Source organism: Lepisma saccharinum, chromosome 25, assembly GCF_977018435.1.
Source record: "Lepisma saccharinum chromosome 25, izLepSacc3.1, whole genome shotgun sequence".
Lineage (NCBI taxonomy): Eukaryota > Metazoa > Arthropoda > Insecta > Zygentoma > Lepismatidae > Lepisma > Lepisma saccharinum.
In genome coordinates this window covers 20,589,979-20,610,368 of record NC_139253.1, presented here as the reverse complement: position 1 = coordinate 20,610,368, position 20,390 = coordinate 20,589,979, and the positions used below count along the sequence as shown (strand labels likewise).

Below are 20,390 nucleotides of genomic sequence, written 5' to 3'. Positions count from 1 at the left end.
TATAATTTGATGCTTTTGATAATGTACATCAGATATGAAATCTTCAGATCCTCAAAAGGTATAAAATGATGAACATTTTGTGGGCACTGAATAATGCACCACTTTTTCATTAATGTGCCTAATTATAATGTGGATTGTACAGTAAATATAGACACTTTATTTTTTGAAATGTCTTTTAAAAAAACAAGGTACATGATTTTTGATTTGATATTCATAAGATAAACAACAGAAATGATATTACTGTGGAAACAAGTTACAGACTCTTTATTGAAATATCTGTAATTTCACTGATAAATTAACATATGCGATTATCTTGAAACATGTAGATATTTTACGTATGGGCCAATATAAAACATTACCGGCACAATTGCAGGAAATTTATTGATAAACCAATATTTCTATATCATGATACCAGTATGCTATCAATTATTCTCTTCCACTCTCATTTGTACATTTTCTTTTGTCATTTCATTTTCTTCTGAAAATCCCATTTCTTTAATTTTTAGTAGGCCACATTGTACATTATTTAATATTTTATATTCTGGGTAATTAAAAGAGTAGCAAAGTTCATGTATTTAATATATTCACATATTTTTATTCTTCTTAGGTTGCCAATTTATTCCCAAAAGATGAAAGAGAAGAACTTCTTCAAGAACTTATACCTGCCTTTAAGAAAGAACTACCAAAAGCAGTTATAAGCAATGACAACCTTTACGAGTTCTTTATCTCTCGTGCCAGAAACAATCTTCATGTTGTTCTGTGTTTCTCACCGGTAAGTTAAAAGAAAACTTATTTTACAAGTATACACAGGGCTCGAAAAGTCCCAGTTGCCAGGTCACAGCCTGGCGACTGTGATGTTTTTCTGTAATATTGCCGTTTTATAAATTTGCATGTACGAAATATTGAAGATTCTAAGTTCAAATTGCAGTACAGCGTAAGTTTGCAGATGATTTTTTTTATCAACGTTGTGAACATTCCATAGAATAAGTAACAATTTATTACTCTTTGTCCCCAACTGCCCATTTCTCATTTTTCTCACATGATTTAGCAATGTTTTGAATACGGTGATGCTCAGCTTCTTATAGGTTGATTGATTTGCTTTATTTTACTTTGTTTTTTGTGCCACTTTTGGCTAATGTACGAAAGTGAGGATGAGTTATATGATATGATGAAATTGATGAATGAGCACTCACAAACATCCATGCCCAGCCCAGGATTCAAACCCGGGTCTCCTGGCATCGTAGCGCGATGTGCCCCGTCATGGGGAACGGCTCAGCTTCTTATACTAGTATGCATAATTGCTAGTAGGTGGTTTCCTGGCACCTGATTTTCAGAGCTGGCACCTAGCTGTGGAGAAGATTTTTCGAGCACTGAGTATACATATCTCTAAATGTGTGCTCATTCATATGCAATTCAGTCCAAATAATGCCAGTTGTTAAAAATTTTAAAAGATCAAAGTGTCACATGAACTTAGCAAAGTGTGCAGCAAGTAGGACCAGGTGTCTGGTGTGCTGTGCCTTTGATCTTCCACTGACCTATGAGACCATATTTCGGTTTCTGTCATTTTCAGCCTCTGCTGTGTTACTTGTGTTGAATTGTAAATAACTACACTGCTGTATCATCACTGAATTCTTGGCGACTTCTATAGTTGTCATATTTCACCCAGCATAGAGCTGATCTTTACATTAGTAAAAACTTTTCAGTACATTTATTCTGTGAATCATTCATGTTGAGTAATGAAACTAGTGTAAAGATGTTACTTTACAAATTACATGCTGTAGTAATTTTTATAATTATTTAGCCATCACACTGCTGGATTCTACTTTTTTCGTTATCTAAATTGTTGTAAATAGGAAGAATATTACAGCTGTCAGCATGTTTCTACTTTTACTGTAGCACTATTTGCTAAAATAGTTTACAATTGTGTGGTTATAGTAATTTTAAAAGTTAGGTCCTGTTGTCTACATTTTTACACTTAAAAATGCTGTAATTTTGAAGAAGCATGTAGGTGTTACTCTGTATAAGAATAAATTCAATGCTGTAACATTTTTTACACTGTATTTTACAATTGTCCCTTTTTTCAGGTTGGTGGAAAATTTAGAAGCAGATCCCTCAAGTTCCCTGCTCTCATTTCTGGATGTACCATAGACTGGTTTCAGCGCTGGCCAAAGGATGCCTTGCTTGCTGTTTCCGAACATTATCTGGGCAACTATGACATGGTAGCCACTGCTGAAACTAAGTCACAGTTAATAGATCTTATGGCTAATGTCCACGATGAAGTTGCTGATTATTGTGTAAAGTACTTTGACAGGTATGTCAGATGACAAATTTTTGAAATGATACTGATCCTCATACTGCAAAAACGTGAACACTTTCACCGGACATTGTTTGCACAGAATAAATGAAAATTGACATTTGCACAATTCCAAGGTTATTGTAACTTGGCGAAAACATCCACCAGCATTTTGCATACCTTGCAGGATATCAGAACTAGGAAAGTATCAATGATAAGATGTATATGGACACTATCTAATACAGGCATCAATGTTAGCCTAGACCTGCAAATTATTATTATAATTCATTGAAAGTTAGAAACAGTTTAACATTTTCAAAAAAACTAAATTGTGATTGTGTCTTCTCACAAGTATTTAAATTAGGGATGGGCTAATATGAAATTTTGGCCGATACCGTACCGATATATAATTTACCAATATCAATATCGATATCCGATATTCTACTGATCCGATACAAAATTCCAAATGGTCCTGGAAGAACCTGAATAGTTCGTCGTTCCAGGTGACTGAAGTGCAGAAGAAGTTGCATATTTAGACATTTGCTTCTTAAAAATTAGGGCATGGAGATTATTCATGAAAATTTGTGACAGTCTTGTGAATCTGCACAATATAATTAATTATATGTTTATTGAAATTATTAATTTCATATTATACAAGTCACTTTCTAATAACTGTTAAAAATGAATAATAACTACTTTGTACAACGTTAATTATGTCTTATGTTATTTATTGTGCTATACGCTGTATAAACAAGATAATATTTGGAATTCAACGTTGCTATAGCAACGAGAATCAATAGTCATTATGTAATATGAACTATATACCGTGCGTCCATTTCGATCTTCAGCCGAGAGATCGCGAGAAGCGTGGCGGGCGGCGCTGACGGAGATTATAATAATAATACCTTTGTATTATAATTTGGAATATTTATGAACGTAAGGTAATCATGCCACATTGACTAGTGAATGTCACAAATTATAACAAAATGGCACAATTTTGCACTAAATTATAAGATATTTATAGATATATATGGCATCGGTAAAATAATCGGTAATTTTACAGATTAACTGATACGCCTATATTGGCCGATAACGGATGAGTACCAACTAATCTGTCCTATCCCTAAATTAAATTGTTCTGGTGTGAAATATTAAAAAAGAATGACCTTGTGTGGTTGAACATTTCATATATGTGTAAATAATATTCAGTCTTGGAGCATCAGCATGGAAGCTTTTACTTGTGCTTCTTCATAATAGTTGATGTTAGTGATGGGAACAGATTAGTCGGTACTCTATCGGTATTGGTTGGTATAGGAATATTGCCATATCAATAAAATTCCTGAAAATTTTACTGATCCAATTTCCATTAAATAGTCCATAACTTACAAGGGAGATTATCTAAGTCCCTCCGATTTCCATGAAACGTGGCAGGTGTATAGAGGGGCCGAAAGGAAGAAATATTTGTTTTTTTGTTTCTGCTAAAAAACCGTTTTAGGGTGAAAACCCCCCTCAAATGTCAAGATGAGGACAAATTGAAGTTGGGATCTGACCCTTGTGTCCCACCTTCGATTTCCATGAAACTTGGCAGGTGTGTAGAGGGGCCCAAAGGAAGAACAACATGTTTGTTTTTTTTGTTTCAGCTAAAAAACTGTTTTAGGGGGCAAATCCCCCCTCAAATGTCAAGATGAACAAATTGAAGTGGGGATCTGACCCCTGTGTCCCCCTTCGATTTCCATGAAACTTGGCAGGTGTATAGAGGTCCCCAAAGGAAGAAATACGTGTTTTTATGTTGCAGCTAAAAAAGCAGTTTTAGGGGGCCAAACCCCACCTCAAATGTCAAGATGAGGAGAAATTGAAGTGGGGATCTGACCCCAAAACATGTAAATCTGGCATAGGAAGAACACACACATTTAATTAGAACACACACAGCACAGAACTGAAGGATTGTCGGTGCCAAATGCAGTGCAATTGTAAAGATGCCGAATTCATAGACACCGTTGTTCCCGGATAGGCATGAGCATAACAATAGACGGACCAGAGCAGGGTAACGGAGCATCAAAATAGTCGCACACTGGAACCATAACCCTATCAAGCATGACCTTGATATCATATAGGTGATATCCATAGCGAAGGGTACAAGAGGATAGTTCCAGAGATGAATACACAGCATGCATAAGATATTTATTACCACCAGAAAGTAACACGAAACAACGTTATGGTAACCGATCTGCCAACACAAAGTAAAGACAAACACCCATGCATCACACTGAAAACCACCCCCATTGTTGCTTACATGGTGTCAATGTTCATACTCGTCACAGTAATGGTACTCCTCAAAAAAATGATGTGAACATAATGCTCGGTTACACCATGCACATCTGATTACTGCCACGGCACCACAAATATCACATATTGGATTACTGTCACCACCAAAACAGAATGCCACTGGATTCCCAAATGGAGGTGGCCTTTCGGTAAGATACCCACTCTTATACCATGTGTATTGGAAGACGTGTCAAAACCTGGGTGAGGACAACTGGTTATGTGTGAGGGATTGTAGTTTGATAATGTTATTGCGTAGGTGGAGATTAATGTTACTGTGTAGTAACAGGACAAAATCGGAAAACCGTTGCAGATAACCACTTCAATTTGTCCTCATGTTGACATTTGAGGGAGGTGGGGTTAGTTTGCCCCTAAAACCCTTTTTTTAGCTGAAACAAAAAAAAAACAAGTATTTCTTCCTTTGGTTCCCTCTATACACATGCCACGTTTCATGGAAATCGGAGGGGGACACTTAGATGACCTCCCTTGTTAGTGCTAAACTCTACCGTTTCATTATTATTATGTGTAAAGGTATTATTTCATACACCCTGGTTTTGTATAGTAAATGTTTAAATACACAGTTTCTTTTTCTGAAGCAAAATCAATTGAAGTTGCCTGGTTATACTCATTAATTAATTAAATATCTGAACCATTCAGGCTCTTAATGAGACTTTTCAATTTTTTAATAATTAAATAGCACAATTTTGCACTGAATTGGAGCCTACGTGACATCAGATTGGTAAAACTATTGGCAATTTTATCCATATATGTCTATATTAGCCGATACTGATAAAGTACTGGGCCTCCTCGATGGCGCAGTGGTAGCGTCATTGCCTTGTAATCAAGGGGTCCCAGGTTTGATTCCCGGTGGAGGCACATAGTGGTTCGGATCCCACTTTAAACTGTAAGTCCAGTCCCAATTAGCCTTTCTGTGCATAAAGTGGACTTAAAACAACAAATCAATCAATCAATGATGGAGTACTGATTAATCTCTCTCATCCCTAATGTAAATAGTAAGTGTAGGACAAAAAAAATCAGTGAACAGTGATTATCCCTGATAATAGCATATGGATTGAGCTGTAATAGTGCTGGTAAATAATATACGAGGCACATGTCAAAGAAAAGGGCCGATAATTTTTTACTTGGGACTGGCAACACTGAGGAAGCTGCACGTGCACGGAAGCATTCTTTAGTATTCTGTGCCTGCAACAGAGGTATATTTCTCAGTGTGAAGGTGTGTACGTGTAAGTAGCAGGAAGTTGAAATTGCTGCTGTAATAAGAAAATCCAGCCAAATGCGAGGTGAGGTCGGTGATTAGATTTCTCAACGCAAAAGGACTGAGTGGAGCTGACATTCATTGGGAATTGTGTGCCATTTACGGACCAACAGTAATGAGTGAAGGAAGGAAAGGTGAGACAATGGTGTCGTGCTTTTCGGGAAGGACGTTCAAATGTTCATGATGACGAGCAGAGCAGCAGGCCTAGTGTTCAGACGGATGACCTTGTGCAACATGTTGATGAGAATGTGCGATCGAACCACCGTTTCACCATTACTGATCTAGGCATGGAGTTTCCTGTAGTGTCTGATAAAACATTGCAGCGAATTGTAACGAACAATCTGGGTTATCGCAAACTTTGTGCGAGGTGGGTGCCAAAAACATTGACAAGCACTCACAAAGATGAAAAAATGAAATCAGCACTTGATTTTTTTGGCCTGCTGGGAGAAGGATGGTTGACTTGTTTTCTCACATAGCGACTGGAGACAAAACCTGGATATTGTACGTCACTGGTGAGTCGAAGCAGCAATCCAAGCAATGGTGTCACTCCTGTACACCGAAACCGAAGAAATTCAAGCAAACACCATCGCATTGCAAAATCATGGCAAAGTGTTTTGGGACCAAAAAGGTGTAATCATCTGTAACGTTCGCGATCTTTATAAAATATTTGCAACGTTACATTATGTATATGAACTTTCTGTTTTAACCAAACAGATGAAGTTCTCATTTCCACCGTCAGATGGTAGTACCGTCTGACAGCCTAAGTTGCTACTGCCATCTGGCAGCATGGAATTGCACTACTTCCACACACGGATGCAGTAGTAGAAATTACCTTACACTTCTTGCTCAGCGTTTGTACAGGAAACACAGTTTTCTTAACCACCATCTAGTTCGCTTTATCCAGTCGAGGTCACCTACAGCTCAGTCCATTATTGATGTCCATTATACAAAGAACAGGGCACCCTACGTTTTACATGGAGAACCACGTGTATAAGATTATTGGATTTCTGGAAATGGACAAATATTGTAACGGCCTAAATTAACTTTATTGCCGTTAATGTTTCTTCAGGTACATAGATCTCTTCTGCGGAATAAGAACGAGAAAACGTGACCTACTAATGTACTTTACTATTGCAAAAAATCCAAGTGACTAGTAACCTCCTTCAAACTTCCCAATAAGTACAAATCGAACTGAATTTTTTTGGTTAAATTATTGCACGAATAATGTTTGCAATTTAATCAAACAGAAACTTAGGAATTGCATAGAAATGAATTGTAAGATTATTTGGAATTGAAAAAACTGTTGATTTCAACAAAGTGTGCGTGATATCTCTATTGCATGAATTTGTAAATGTGTAACACGTTGTGTTGAACGTAAATGTGGTTTTTGCACGATTCCAGTGACTGTGTTATCTTCAAGAGCAAAAATGGGAACGGCAAAAAAAGCGAAACCAAATTAGCGTAATACATTACGTAAATCTTGCCCCTTTCTTAAATACCAACCATTTTTGATTGCCAATCCAAATACCCGATTCAGTACCATCAATTTAGTTTTGATCTTAATGAATTATAAATTCTATGCGATTGTAAAAACCTGAGTAATATTATTAATATCAAAGATAATTGAGAATATAGTTAAGGTAGAATCAGGAATTCAACGCGAATCTTAATCTAGTCATGTTCTATGAAACAAGTTTGTGTTCAAAATGCATACACTTGCTGGGCGAGCTCAAATTGTTTTTAATTGTTTGAATGTGCACAGTCACTTTGTTATTAAATTAAAAATGAATATTCAATGATTATGCAAGCTATGTTTGCAGAGATTTATGTATGTAGTGTATTATGTAGTATTTCAACAATCTATTGTTTATTTTTGAAAAAGAAAGGAATAAATGTCACGTTGTTTGTTAATGTTGTCCTTTTGATATTAATGCAAATTCCTTCCGATAGCTATAATTTTGCAGTCATAAAAATTTGCATGGTAATCAATGACGCTAACCTTAAAAATTAAGAGTTGAAAAATCCATGCTACTTATTAAATATACCTAAATATAGGTATTTTTGTAGAATAGTGAATATTGCAATCTTGATTATTTTGTGCAGTGTGAAATTACGATTTTTTTTTTTTTGCGCATGTGTATACATGTTGACACTTAACATGTTGGCGCTTAACTTGTTTCTCTATTAATTGGCAGTGCATAAAAGGGAAACCATACAATGAATGACTACCAAGTATTACATTTTCAATGTATCTTACATACTTTATCCATTTGGACCCTATACATATAAAGGGCTTACACCATTCTTGCTCATTTTGGCTTTTCTCGCGAATCTGCCAGATACCTGTGTAGTAAGGGCGATGTAAAACATGTAATTATGAATGCTTGATTGGGTTTTATGATATTATTGACTAATTTGCCCCGACTGCACATCTTCCAGTATAATTTGTCGAGTTAGTTCAATAACAAACCTAAATCAAGTGTCGCACCTTGTGAAATTCCTGGAACCGGGACGAACCATCACAGCAGATGTGTATTGCCAAACACTGTCTAATTGCGATGTGCCATCCAAAAGAGGAATGTTACGGTCTGGAATTCTGCTTATTCATGACAATGCCTGCCCACACACAGCTGACCGTACTGTTGCGACAATTAAAAAATTCCGATGGGAACGTTTTAATCACCCACCATACATCCGGATCTTGCCCCAAGTGATCACTTTCTGTTCCTTCACCTCAAAAAGTGGCTTGCTTTGCAAATGTTTCGATGATGGTGAAGTTCTCGACTGCCTGAGATCTCAGACGGCAGATTTCTACACAGAGGGTCTTTGTAAACTTGTTCCATGGTACTAAAAATGCTTGGAGCGTCATTGTGACTATGTAGAAAAATAGCCAGGGTATGCACTTGTATAGCATCAAAATCAAAATTTGCTCACTTGATTTTATTCTCTGTAATAATCAGTCGGCCCTTTTTTTTTTGACATGCCCCTCGTATGTTTATGTAATTAGAGGTTTTACATCTGTTGAGGGCAGTAAATAAATAAATAAATAAATTTCACTGATATGACATTCTTGTAAATACCTTTTTCTCTTGTGACTACCAACTTCACACAATTTTGATTATCTTTGCACATACATAAACACTTTCTTGCAACAATGAACTACTTCTTTTTTTTTTTGGCACTGTTGCATTTGCAGAAAAATAAGGTCTAACTATTGATTATTTTTATTGGTAAATTTTATATTTGGCCTTTATCAGCATCAATAATAATTCCATACTGATTTTATTTTCAAATATGTTTTTAGGTTTCGAAGGCAAACATTTGTAACACCAAAATCATACCTTTCATTTCTGGAAGGTTATAAAGTCATATACTCAGAAAAACGCCATGGGATTGGTGTGCTAGCAGAACGAATGAATGTGGGCCTTCAAAAGCTTCTGGAGGCTGCAGAAAATGTTGCTGAACTGAGTAAAGTTTTGGAAGTTAAAAATAAAGAGGCTCAAGTAGCAACATTGAAGGCCAATAAGGTATTGTATTTCTTATTGTTTAAGAGTTGGTTGAATAAGAACAAATTAAAACTATTTTCCTATATCACCTTACAGTACATTTCCTATTTCTCATTTCAGAATGACAGATATTTTAATGCATTCTTGTCAGTGTAGTCAAATATTTGTAATAATACAAAACTAGTGCCTTGCATTTATAATATAATACAATTTAAATGTAAACATTTACCACATGATTTGTTTTGCTTCTGATACATTGTTTCTTTTTTGGCATAATGTTTCAAGTATCCAAGGGTTGTCTTCAGATGAATAAACAAGGCTATGTTCTTGTAGGCTACAAGATGCACAAAGTTTATTTCCCAATGACAATAGAAAATTTGTTCTTATAAGAGCTTGTCTGTCATATTTACATAAAACCTGGGATGTAGAATGTCACACAGTACACACATATACTTATAATAATTTTAAAGAATTTTTTTTTTTTAAGCTTTCAGCTGGCATTCTCAAGGCAGGAGCAGAGCTTAAAAACATGTAAGAATGGTAGGTGGAGAAGGAATATACCTCTTTTTACTTTGAGAATGTCAGTGGGAAGCCAGCGAAACATCATTTTTTAAATTGTATTTAACTATGTATGTGCTGTTGTCATTTTACATAATTTTTCATAGTTTCACAATGTTTATTACAAGGATTGTTTATTATTGATTTATAGTCGTTTTTACTAGTTATCAAAACCTTACCAAAACTAATTTTCTCTGAGACTGCTATTGCTGCTACAAAGAACTTAAGAGACATGACCAATAATAATATACTGATACACAAGATTGAATAATGCAATAGTTCACAGTAGTAGCTCAAATTCACTGTCTAGGCTACCAAGGCCAGTTCTTAGAGTTCGAGACCTGGAAAAAGCCATAGATTGGATCACAATATTTTCATCTGTGTTGACTAGCCAGGTGTGAGTGCATACCTTGATATTTTGGAACCAACTTCCGTGGCAGACTGGTTAGCATATTGCACCACAATGTCAGGTGCCCAAACAAATCCTGAGTAAAAAAGTAGATATATTCATCATTCATCCTCATCGTCATGATTAACCTAGAGAAGTAGAAAGGTGACATAAAACAACCAAAATAATAAAGTAAAGATAGATATTTTCAAATTTAAGTAAACAGAATTACTTCAAATGTTTCAATGTTCAAGATTTAGTGTCGGTGAGAAGTGGCAAAAATATTAACCTTAATGCATCATGTTTAAGGTGTAAATCATCCTTTAACTGAGCTTTATGTGTTTAGCATGTAATTTTTTTAATTTTGAAGTTACACTGCTTATTGAATACTGTATATGAATTATTTTCAATGACTTGGTATCCATTTCAGGTGCTTGAAGAGGTAGCTGTAGTTGCCCAAGCAGCAGAACTCGTGAAAGCGGATGTTCAGGTGGTGAAGGACAGGGCAGAAAATCTAGTCAGAAACATTGGAGCTGACAAAGCAGTTGCATTGCGCAAATTGGCTGCCGCCAAGCCAGCTTTAGAGGCTGCGGAAGCAGCTTTAGGGGTGAATGTTCATTCAGATTTTCTTAAAATGTTGAATTTTTTAAAATAGAAAATCTATGCCAAGTCACTTTTTGATATCTTATATGTAGTACGATTTTCTGAAAAAGTGTATGAATGTCCCAGTGTTTTTGACAGTGTATATTTACCACATGTATTTCCTGTTGGATCTTTGCATAAGATCTAGGCAATGGTCAGGCAGTCAAAATACGAGGAGATATTAAAAAGTAATTGAGTAAATTTTTTACAGCCAAACAGAAATGTATTCACAAAAACTGAAATATACATTTTGAAGGTTGAACATTACTATACTTTTCCACACAACATCCATTTGTCCCACCGTGACACCAATTTTTCGATATCCATGCGGTAGAAATTGTTTGGCTGGACGCATAACCAACGACGCACGTCTTGTCACAACTTCCATGTCGCAGCTGAAGTGTTTGCCGGCAAGGTGTTCCTTCAGTGGGCCGAACAGGTGAAAGTCTGTTGGGACTAGGTCTGGACTGTATGTTGGATGCTTGAGAATTTCCCAATACCAGGAATTTACTTTTTGCATCACTGATGCAGCCACATGGGGATGAGCATTGTCATGGAGAATGATGACCTCCTCCAGAGATTTTGTTGGATGTTTACGGCACAGAGCAGCTCGTAGACAATACAGTGTGGCACAATATGCAGCAGCATTTACAATTGCTCCTTTTACCCCAAAATCAGCAAGAATGACACCCTGGCTTACCCAGAATATGGTAAGCAAAACCTTTCACGCAGACGTTGTTGTCCTGAATTATTTGGGTGGGGACGAGTTTGTGTTTTTCCATACCAAAGCAGGGTGGCTACTCACCGGGAATTGTGCATGCATTCTGCGTGAATTTTTCTCCGTAGATGTGAAAAATTGAAAATTTCATTAATGCAAATCCCATTGAATTTATACATATTTATAAATGCTCTGAGGCAAGTTTTTCACAGTTCAGCTTTCATTTTTATCGAAGAGGAAAAGAAAGCTGTGTGGAAAATTAAACAGTTTTCTCTCGATCCATTTCCTATGTTAGTGCCCTTTGCAGAACAATCTATCTGACAGACGGAATATTGCAAGATAAGATATGTTGAAGTTGATTAGGTAAATTTTAGTTTGAAATTCTCATACGGTTAACAATTTTTCGTATATTAGTATATACCATAACATTTAGGAATTGTAGCTTTCCTGATGACGTGATTTGAATAGGTGTTCTCAGATTACCAGCCAGGTTAAATCGGCATTAGCTTCCAATGTTTCAAGAGTATACATTGTTACTAAGCCAGGTTAAATTGGCGTTAGCTTCCAATGTTTCGAGCACATACATTGCCCTCATCTTAAAGGAGCATCTTACTCCCTGAGGATGAGAGCAATGCATGCACTCGAAACGTTGGAAGCTAACTCCGATTTAACCTGGCTGGTAACAGCAATGTATGCACTCGAAATGTTGGAAGCTAACACCGATTTAATCTGGCTGGTGACCCGAGAACATCTGTTCGAACCGTAACATTTGTGACTTATGTTTGTAGATGTATTTCGAGTCTGAATATGTGAAATGAGAAATTTGAACTCCGCACCTTAAATTAAATATTTTAAATATGTGTACCGTTTAATTGAATTAAATTAAATTTTTTGGATAGGATTGAAATAACACAAATCCTTTATATTATATTTGTGTGTGTGGGGGGGGGGGGAGGGTGAGAGGCGGTAATCGAAGGTTCAAATGGAGAAAACATATCCTTGAATTTTTGGAAAGTTCACCTTGAAAACCGGGAATTATACTTGAATTTTATCATGGTTCTAGAGTGGCCACCCTGCATAGTCTGTCGCTTTCCTTCAGGGGTGTAATAAAAAACCCACGATTCGTCCCCGGTAACAATGAGGTCAAGGAATGCGTTTCCAGCCCTATGGTACCGGAGCAAATTCTCAAGACTGTATCCCATACGGTCCTCCATATGCTGTGGTGTGAGCTGTCTGGGGACTCATCTCGCTGACACTCTGCGATACCCAAGTTCTTCATGGATGATAGTGTATGCAGTGCTATATGAAATACCCAATGCATCCGCTGTTGTTTGGATTGTTGGCCGCCTGTCCTGAATCAATGCCTCCACAACGTGGGATGTGCAAGGCTGTCCAGAACGGGGTTCATTGAAAACATTTACATGCCCTGCGTTGAACTTTGCTCACCAGTTACAGACATTTGTGAATGTCATGCACATGACACCATACACTGCACACAACTCATGATATATTTCAGGTGGTTTCTGTCCCTTTGACCACAGAAACCGAATCACACTCTGCAGCTCAACTGTGTCAAACGTCTCAAGCGTAGCTGCCATTTTGAAACAACTGTCTCTCGGCGTGCTGCCATTTCGTGGAAAGGTAGCTAAATACATGTACTTTCAAATGTATATTTTAGTTTTTGTGAATACATTTCAGTTTGCTGTAAAAAAAATTACTCTTATTACTTTTTGATATCCCCTCGTATTTATAAATTTGATTGATTTATTTCACTTCATTTTTTTGCCCACTTTTTGCTAATTCTGAAGATGAGGATAAATGATGACAAGATTAAATGAATGAAGGGACAATCTCAAACATGAATGAATGATTCAACGCAAGCCCCACATACTGGCTGTGAGCCCAGATGTCAGAGCCTTGCCAGTCTGCAAAGTGCATTCCAGAATGTACTACCAGTAGCGTAGCATCCTAATACGCCCATACGCCCGGCGTTCCCTGATTTAAAATTTTAAAAATGCGTAAATGCTGTAAATATAAAGTAAAACGTGACTAATTATATACATGTTTGAGCATAATGGCATTATAAAAGCTATTTTTCGCGATCTGTCTACAACGCACCACTAACAGCTCTCCTTGTAGCATTTCTCTAATGTCTTTGCTTGCCGGACGCCGGCTAGGTTTGGCGTACAAGACCATACCTGCCTGTAGGCAGAGAGAAGAAGGGAAAGCTTGTGGCTTGGATCTCTACAGCACGGGCGAAATGCTCTCGCCATACGCGGGCGTACGGAGACCTGATTGGTTCTAGGGGCCATGTGACCTTTCCTGCCTTCCGATTCAAGGTGCTGTACTTCCGATGCAGACGACAGAAGTAGAATTCCTACCCGGTTTTTAGCGCTCGTGCCCGTGCTCATGCTGTGTGATGCTACAATAAGCAATATTGATTGACGTATCTTTCTTTAATGACCACTGCATCGTGTAATTTAACCCAAGAACAGTGAAGTGCATTAAAAACTAAAAGAACAAAAAAGTTTTTGTCAAACAAGTTGATAAAGTCCTCGTGGTAGAAGTTCAGCCTGTGGCTGCTCTACCACCTAACCCACAAAACTATTTTATTTAAAAAATATTTTTTCGTTAGTATCTAACTGCCTAATATTGTGCCAGTGGAAATGTTTAGTATTTGTTTCAAAACTCTTAACATTGTATGATCTCTTGACAAAATTATTTTAAAATGTTTATCAGCATTCTCAAGATACAATAAACAGTGGTCTGAAACTCTGAATTACTACTAATAGGCACTGTTACATCAGTAGAGTGTACGATTGTTGGATCATCCACCCCCCTTCGTGTCAGTGTGTTTTGCACAGCGCGAGAGGTTTCCGGTTCGAATCCCGAGCCTACGCATGTTTGTTCTTTGTGAGTGTCTCTTCATCAACTTCATCAATATCATCACTCATATTCATATTTGCGATTAGCCAAAAGTGATAGAAAGCGAAGTAAAATAAACCAAATCATTCAGTAGTTGTATCATCCACAACAATGAAGTCTACTGTTGTTCTAAAGGTGCTTGTGATTGAGGTAGGTTTTTTAATTACTTGCGTCATGCCGAAAGGTTTCCTTGATTATAAAATACTGTTTTGCTACACGTGTGTTACGTGTGGAGCAAAATACTCCGAATGGTGTGCGGTGTTTCTGACTTGAGCAATCTAATTAAAAATGGTATAGAACAACAGTGCTCCAAGCATTTATTGCACACTGAGGCATCTTTTTTTCTACATAAAACAAGCATGGATCATGTTTTATCGGAACCCGGCTGACTTAATGTAATAAACACAATGAGATTGTGATTTTAAATAGACAATACATATGTCGGCTAATTCCATAAGTAAACTCTTAAGCAAAAAAAAAAAAGGCCTACCCTTCCTTCTAACTTGGCGTTCCCATCCGAAATGCTCATGCTACGCCACTGTGTACTACATGCAAAAGAGTTGACATTGGGTGTCATTGGAAAGTGTCATCCCTTACACCTGCATTGATAAATTTGGAACAAGATATTGTCTTATGCCTTCTGAAGAATAATTTATTTAATATTTATAACCATAATAGTACATTACTTCTTATTACAAATGGTTATGCTGCCTCAATGCCTGAGCGTGTTGAGTGATCCATTCACAATTTTGCCACTAAAGATCCTAGGTTCAAGTCCTGAACTGAGGATATGTGTTCCTTGCAAGTGTCCATTCATCAGTTTCATTTAATCATCATTCGACCTCACTGCCGCTATTAGCCAAAAGTGGCAGAAAAGCAACATAAAATAACAAAAAATATAAATGCAATTCATGACATTTCATGAACTTCATGTTCATATCATCAGAGCCAATGAAGTTGAAAGAAATTAATAATAAAAAGGAATGTGCTGTTACGATTTTAAATAGTAAATGAAATTCATAAATTTATTGCAGTAAATATGTATTTAATTGTAGCTGGGCTCCTGGTATTATTTGACAGAGATGAAATTTGGCTAGGCTGATGACAGTGCTTGAACATAGTAATGATTAATGATTGTAATATTATTTTTAATACATGCTTTTTTATATTTTGTACAGAAACAATTTGTGTGAATGATTATTTCTATTTCTTGTTTTAAAAAAGTATTTCTCCCCTTGTAGACTATAAAAGCTGGAGATATAGCAACTGTAAGAAAACTGGGGAAACCACCATTTCTGATTACTGTAATTATGGATGTTGTACTGATTTTATTTAAGAAGTATGTGGAACCAGTTAAAATGGACATGGAGAGAAAGTTTCTAGTCACTTCCTGGGGTGAATCACTAAAGGTAAGTGACATTAGAAGATTTTTTCTCATCTGTAACTCTGCTCACTAGCAATTGTGGGTATGTAAATTGGTATTTTGTGAATGTGATCACGAGTGGTATTTCTGTATTGTGAGTGATTTTGTGAAGCCATCAAATGCTGAATTATCTGCAGGTCACAAAAGAAACTCAATGACAAGATCCATGAAAAGAATTACCATGGTATTTCAAATTTGCAGTAAATCATATTTTTCATGAAGTACAACTCTGTCATAGTCTCATTATTAGTGAAAGGTGCATTATAACTGGATTGTCAATACAGTTAACACCATTATGTTCACAAAGATGGATGAAATTGGGAGGGATGATAGCAGTTCCGGATGTGAGGCTGATGGCACACCCATAGACCCAGACCACAAGCCGTCACTGCTAATGGATTTCTCCTCGCATTGTAATTGTAAGCACATCTCTAACTCCATTAATAAGCTAGATAAAGCTTATTAAAATATCATTAATAAATGTGTTCTGACCTCTATGTATTTCTTATTGGAAATTAAAATCCCTCGCTCTTCAACTTACTAAGTTTTCACTAATCCGCAGAATGTTTCGGCATTTTTCATAGCACTCGTTTCTTATTCACCTTTCTTCTTTCCATCTATGTGCTTTGTTCAGTCATACCATGTTCCCAGGGTAATTAAAAAATAATACTAATAAGTGTCTACATAAAAATCCAGCCAACAGACTGTGTAGAAATGCTCTCGGCTACTCATGCTTTTGTGAACAAAGCTGACCCTCTCGTCCTTAAGTTAATTATAGTTCACCTTCATAGCAACAGTTACAAAAATGACAGGAATGTTTATTGAAGTATATTTATAGAAATATTGGTTTGGTAAAATTATCATCAGTTACTGTAACACAATGCCACATTAGTTGGTACTGAGATAGTCCCTAATAATTTAGAAATAAAATGTTGGCATACTTCTGGCCATTGAAGTTGGCTGGAAATTTTGTGACCATGTAATATATTTCTTTTTAAGTCTTTCAGCATTTTTTCTGTCTTTGTCCTGCAGTTCATGTCAGCATCAAGCTTCCTGCAGCAGTTGCAGCAATTTCCAAAAGATTTAATCAATGGAGAAACTGTTGATTTGATGACCCCATACCTTACGTATGACCTGTATACTCTGGAAGCTGCTCTCAGTGCCTGCGGTAATGTTGCTGGTTTGCTTCAATGGACTGTAGCCATGGCATCATTTTATTCAGTTAACAAGGAAGTTTTGCCTTTGAAGGTGAGTTCTTTAGTCTATATCTCTTTCCCGCACTGCTTCATGTGTGTTTTGAACTCACTTTTACCATGCACATGATGTTTTGTGCAGTAACTAGCTCAGGGTGGCGACAGACCTGGAAAACCGGGAAAAGTCAGGGAATTTGAGGTGTCAAAAAAAGTCAGGGAAATGTCAGGGAATTTTGTCTTTTTTTTTTTTTAATATCGTTATGGAACTCTGCACGGAAACAGGAAATCTCGTTCGTAAGTTTCAGCCTCAACTTTTAGGCCCCTTTTATGCCCCAGTGATGGCAGGAGGAGAGAGAGAGAGAGAGAGAGAGGGAGAGAGAGAGAGAGAGAGAGATTAGATTGATTGATTGATTGATAGATTGATTTCTCTCGCCCGGGCTTCTCGGCGGGAATTTTAAATTCGAACACTCTTTGAAGGAAAATTCTTATAACTCGGGCAGTATGGGAGCAATCTACTTCGGATAACTTTTGTTTTGCAGCTAAAACATCAGAGCATGCAACCGTGTACAATTCAGAACGCCGAACCGAGGAAGGGGGGTTTGGGGGGCGCGACCCCCGAATTTCAATGGAAAAAAACATAAAAGTCTGGAGTTTCCCCCTCTTCTCCCACTATTTTGGGGAGAAGGCTCGAACTTTAGTATTCTTTTCAAAGAATGGAAATTTCTCAAGAGAGTGAAACATGTTTCATGTTCTTCGGTGCCATCCAAGTTGAATAATAAGCCAAAATGTGATTTTTTTTTTTTTTACGAAAAATAGGTAATTTGCATTTTTGGAGGAAAATTGTTATGGGAGCAATCTACTTCGGATAAGTTTTGTTTTGCAGCTAAAACATCAGAGAATGCAACCGTGTACAATTCAGAACGCCGGACAGAGGAAGCGGGCTTGGGGGCACGACCCCCGAATTTCAATGGATAAAACATAGGGGTAAGGACGGGGCAAACGGGCACCCTAAGGATATATTGAAAAATAACTATCAAACTGTTTATTGAAAAATTACAATTATGGTCGATATAGAAAGTGTGAACATTGAGCTAACAAATAGTACAATGTATAATTCAAAATAATGAACGTTGTCCTCCAAATTGTTAAATGAATCAGTGTGTGTAGCAGTGTCCGTTTGCCCCACCATGGCGGGGAAAACGGACATGTGAGAGGGGCAAATGGACACTAGCTCATTTATGAACTGTCATGTCTCTCAGAAGAAGAACTCACAAAGTATGGGTCATTTCCATTTGCAACGCACTTTACGTGGAACCAGACAGAACAACTAAGCACTGCACCCAGTTTTGACCCTGCTTGTACACAACGTTTCATACACGGCACACATCTTTTGCGGTGCGTTTAACATGCTTTCCCAGTCTTGTTGTTTCATTAGCTGCAGTCAGTTTTTCTCTTTGAGGCGAGCGATGAAAGAAGGATCCGTTAATAAGTGTGATTCCCCCGTTTTTCGTTTCCTGCTCGAGGTCCCAGAAGTTGATGGCAAGGGGTTGAGTTCTTGAAATCTTCCTTGGGATGAGGCATCGTCTGTCGCTAAAGGTTCTGGTGATCGCTGATCTTGACCATTCACTTCATGGACAGTTCCAGGAATAAATGCATGCTCAGGCAGGCGTTGTGGATTAAATGGATGAAACCCATTTACTGCATTCCCCACTGTGGCCGAACGATTCCAAGTCTCTGCAAAAATGCCACCAAAGGCCACTTTATTGATACCTTTCCCCGTATTTCTTCGCACGTAAACTCTACAGCCGTCGTTGTAAAATGTTTTAAGTGGCCCAAAGAACGAAACGTCGAGCGGCTGACGTTTGTGTGTGCTGTGCGGAGGTAAACACAGAAGGTACATGTCATTGGCTAATGCCTTCTCCAGAGTTGGTGGATCTGAACAATACCATCCGTGTCCATCAAGAATGAGCACTACAGGAGCAGGGGGTTTGACACTAATGAAATGGTCCATAAAATGAGCAAACTATTCCCATTGCATGTATCCACTATCCGAAAGAACTATTTTTGTCCCAGGAGACATGCCAATTTCATAGTTCTCATTATATCTTTACCCCTTCATGATAACAAAAGGAGGCACATAGTGGCCAGTTGCAGATACACATGCCATAACACTGATTGTTTCTCCCCTTTTACAATTCGTTTGGCTCACGACTTCTCTTGCCCCGCATTGATATGACTCGTTTTGGTTTGTAGATCAGTTACATGCCTGTCACGTCACAGTTGTATATGTTGGCAGGTTTGTCTCATATATTGTGTTCGTCTAGCAACTTTGTTAAAGTATTGTAAAAGATGTTAACACTTGTCTTAGATAATCCTTTAGCGCGAGCATATGACAGAGCCTCTGCAACACGCAAGCTGAGTTACTTGTGACAAGCTAAAAATCCTTGTATCCAGTCCTTCCCTGCCATTTGTAGATCATTAAAAAAATGTGGCACACCATTTGTAAATGCATACCGATATACCAAACTGCGGAGTTCCTTATAGGTCAGACCATATCCTATAGAATCAAGTTTCAGAAGGTGCTCCACCAGTTGTACCTCCACTGCATTTGAAAGCGTAGTGTGCTGGCCAAATTTCGGAATTTGCACGTTGCTACTCACCCGTCTCTGTAAAGTGATTCGCGGAACAGACAATGTTATTTCGGCTGTAGCTAGAGGCATGCCATCTTGTACTGCATTAACAGCCCTCTGCATATTGTCATCTGTCCAGGAACAGCGGTCTGTGGATCGTTCACGATGTCGCACTATCCTGTAACAAGGACACATTATTTTAGAAAGGCATACATCTGAAAGGTAAAACATGCATTACATACAATTCACACATGCCTTTTCGACTTTGAGTCAAATGTAGATTAGTTGCTGAATTACATAATACCTTATAGTATTTAAATGATATGCAATTTATGCATGTCCGTTTGCCCCAACACAAGCCTGTCCGTTCGCCCCGCCTGTAGCCTTGGGCTTTACATTTTCGAAAAAGCCCACCAGATGGCAGCAGCATGTTGACACAGGCTGTGTATGTCGAGGAGGCAATGACATATCCACACTACAAAGCGCAACTTTGGCGGGACCATCATAATCCAAGCA

General features: G+C 37.6%; 1 protein-coding gene across 1 annotated transcript in view; it reads left to right on the top strand.

Annotated features, from left to right (window-relative positions):
- kl-3 (dynein heavy chain 8, axonemal kl-3) overlaps positions 1 to 20,390 on the top strand; it is a 217,449-nt gene that overhangs the window by 138,097 nt on the left and 58,962 nt on the right. The window contains exons 43-48 of the mRNA XM_083111913.1: positions 608 to 772; positions 2,085 to 2,311; positions 9,196 to 9,418; positions 10,774 to 10,950; positions 15,870 to 16,037; positions 17,084 to 17,299. Of these exons, the coding sequence (XP_082968039.1) occupies positions 608 to 772; positions 2,085 to 2,311; positions 9,196 to 9,418; positions 10,774 to 10,950; positions 15,870 to 16,037; positions 17,084 to 17,299 (1,176 nt within the window). The remainder of the gene's footprint in view (positions 1 to 607; positions 773 to 2,084; positions 2,312 to 9,195; positions 9,419 to 10,773; positions 10,951 to 15,869; positions 16,038 to 17,083; positions 17,300 to 20,390) is intronic.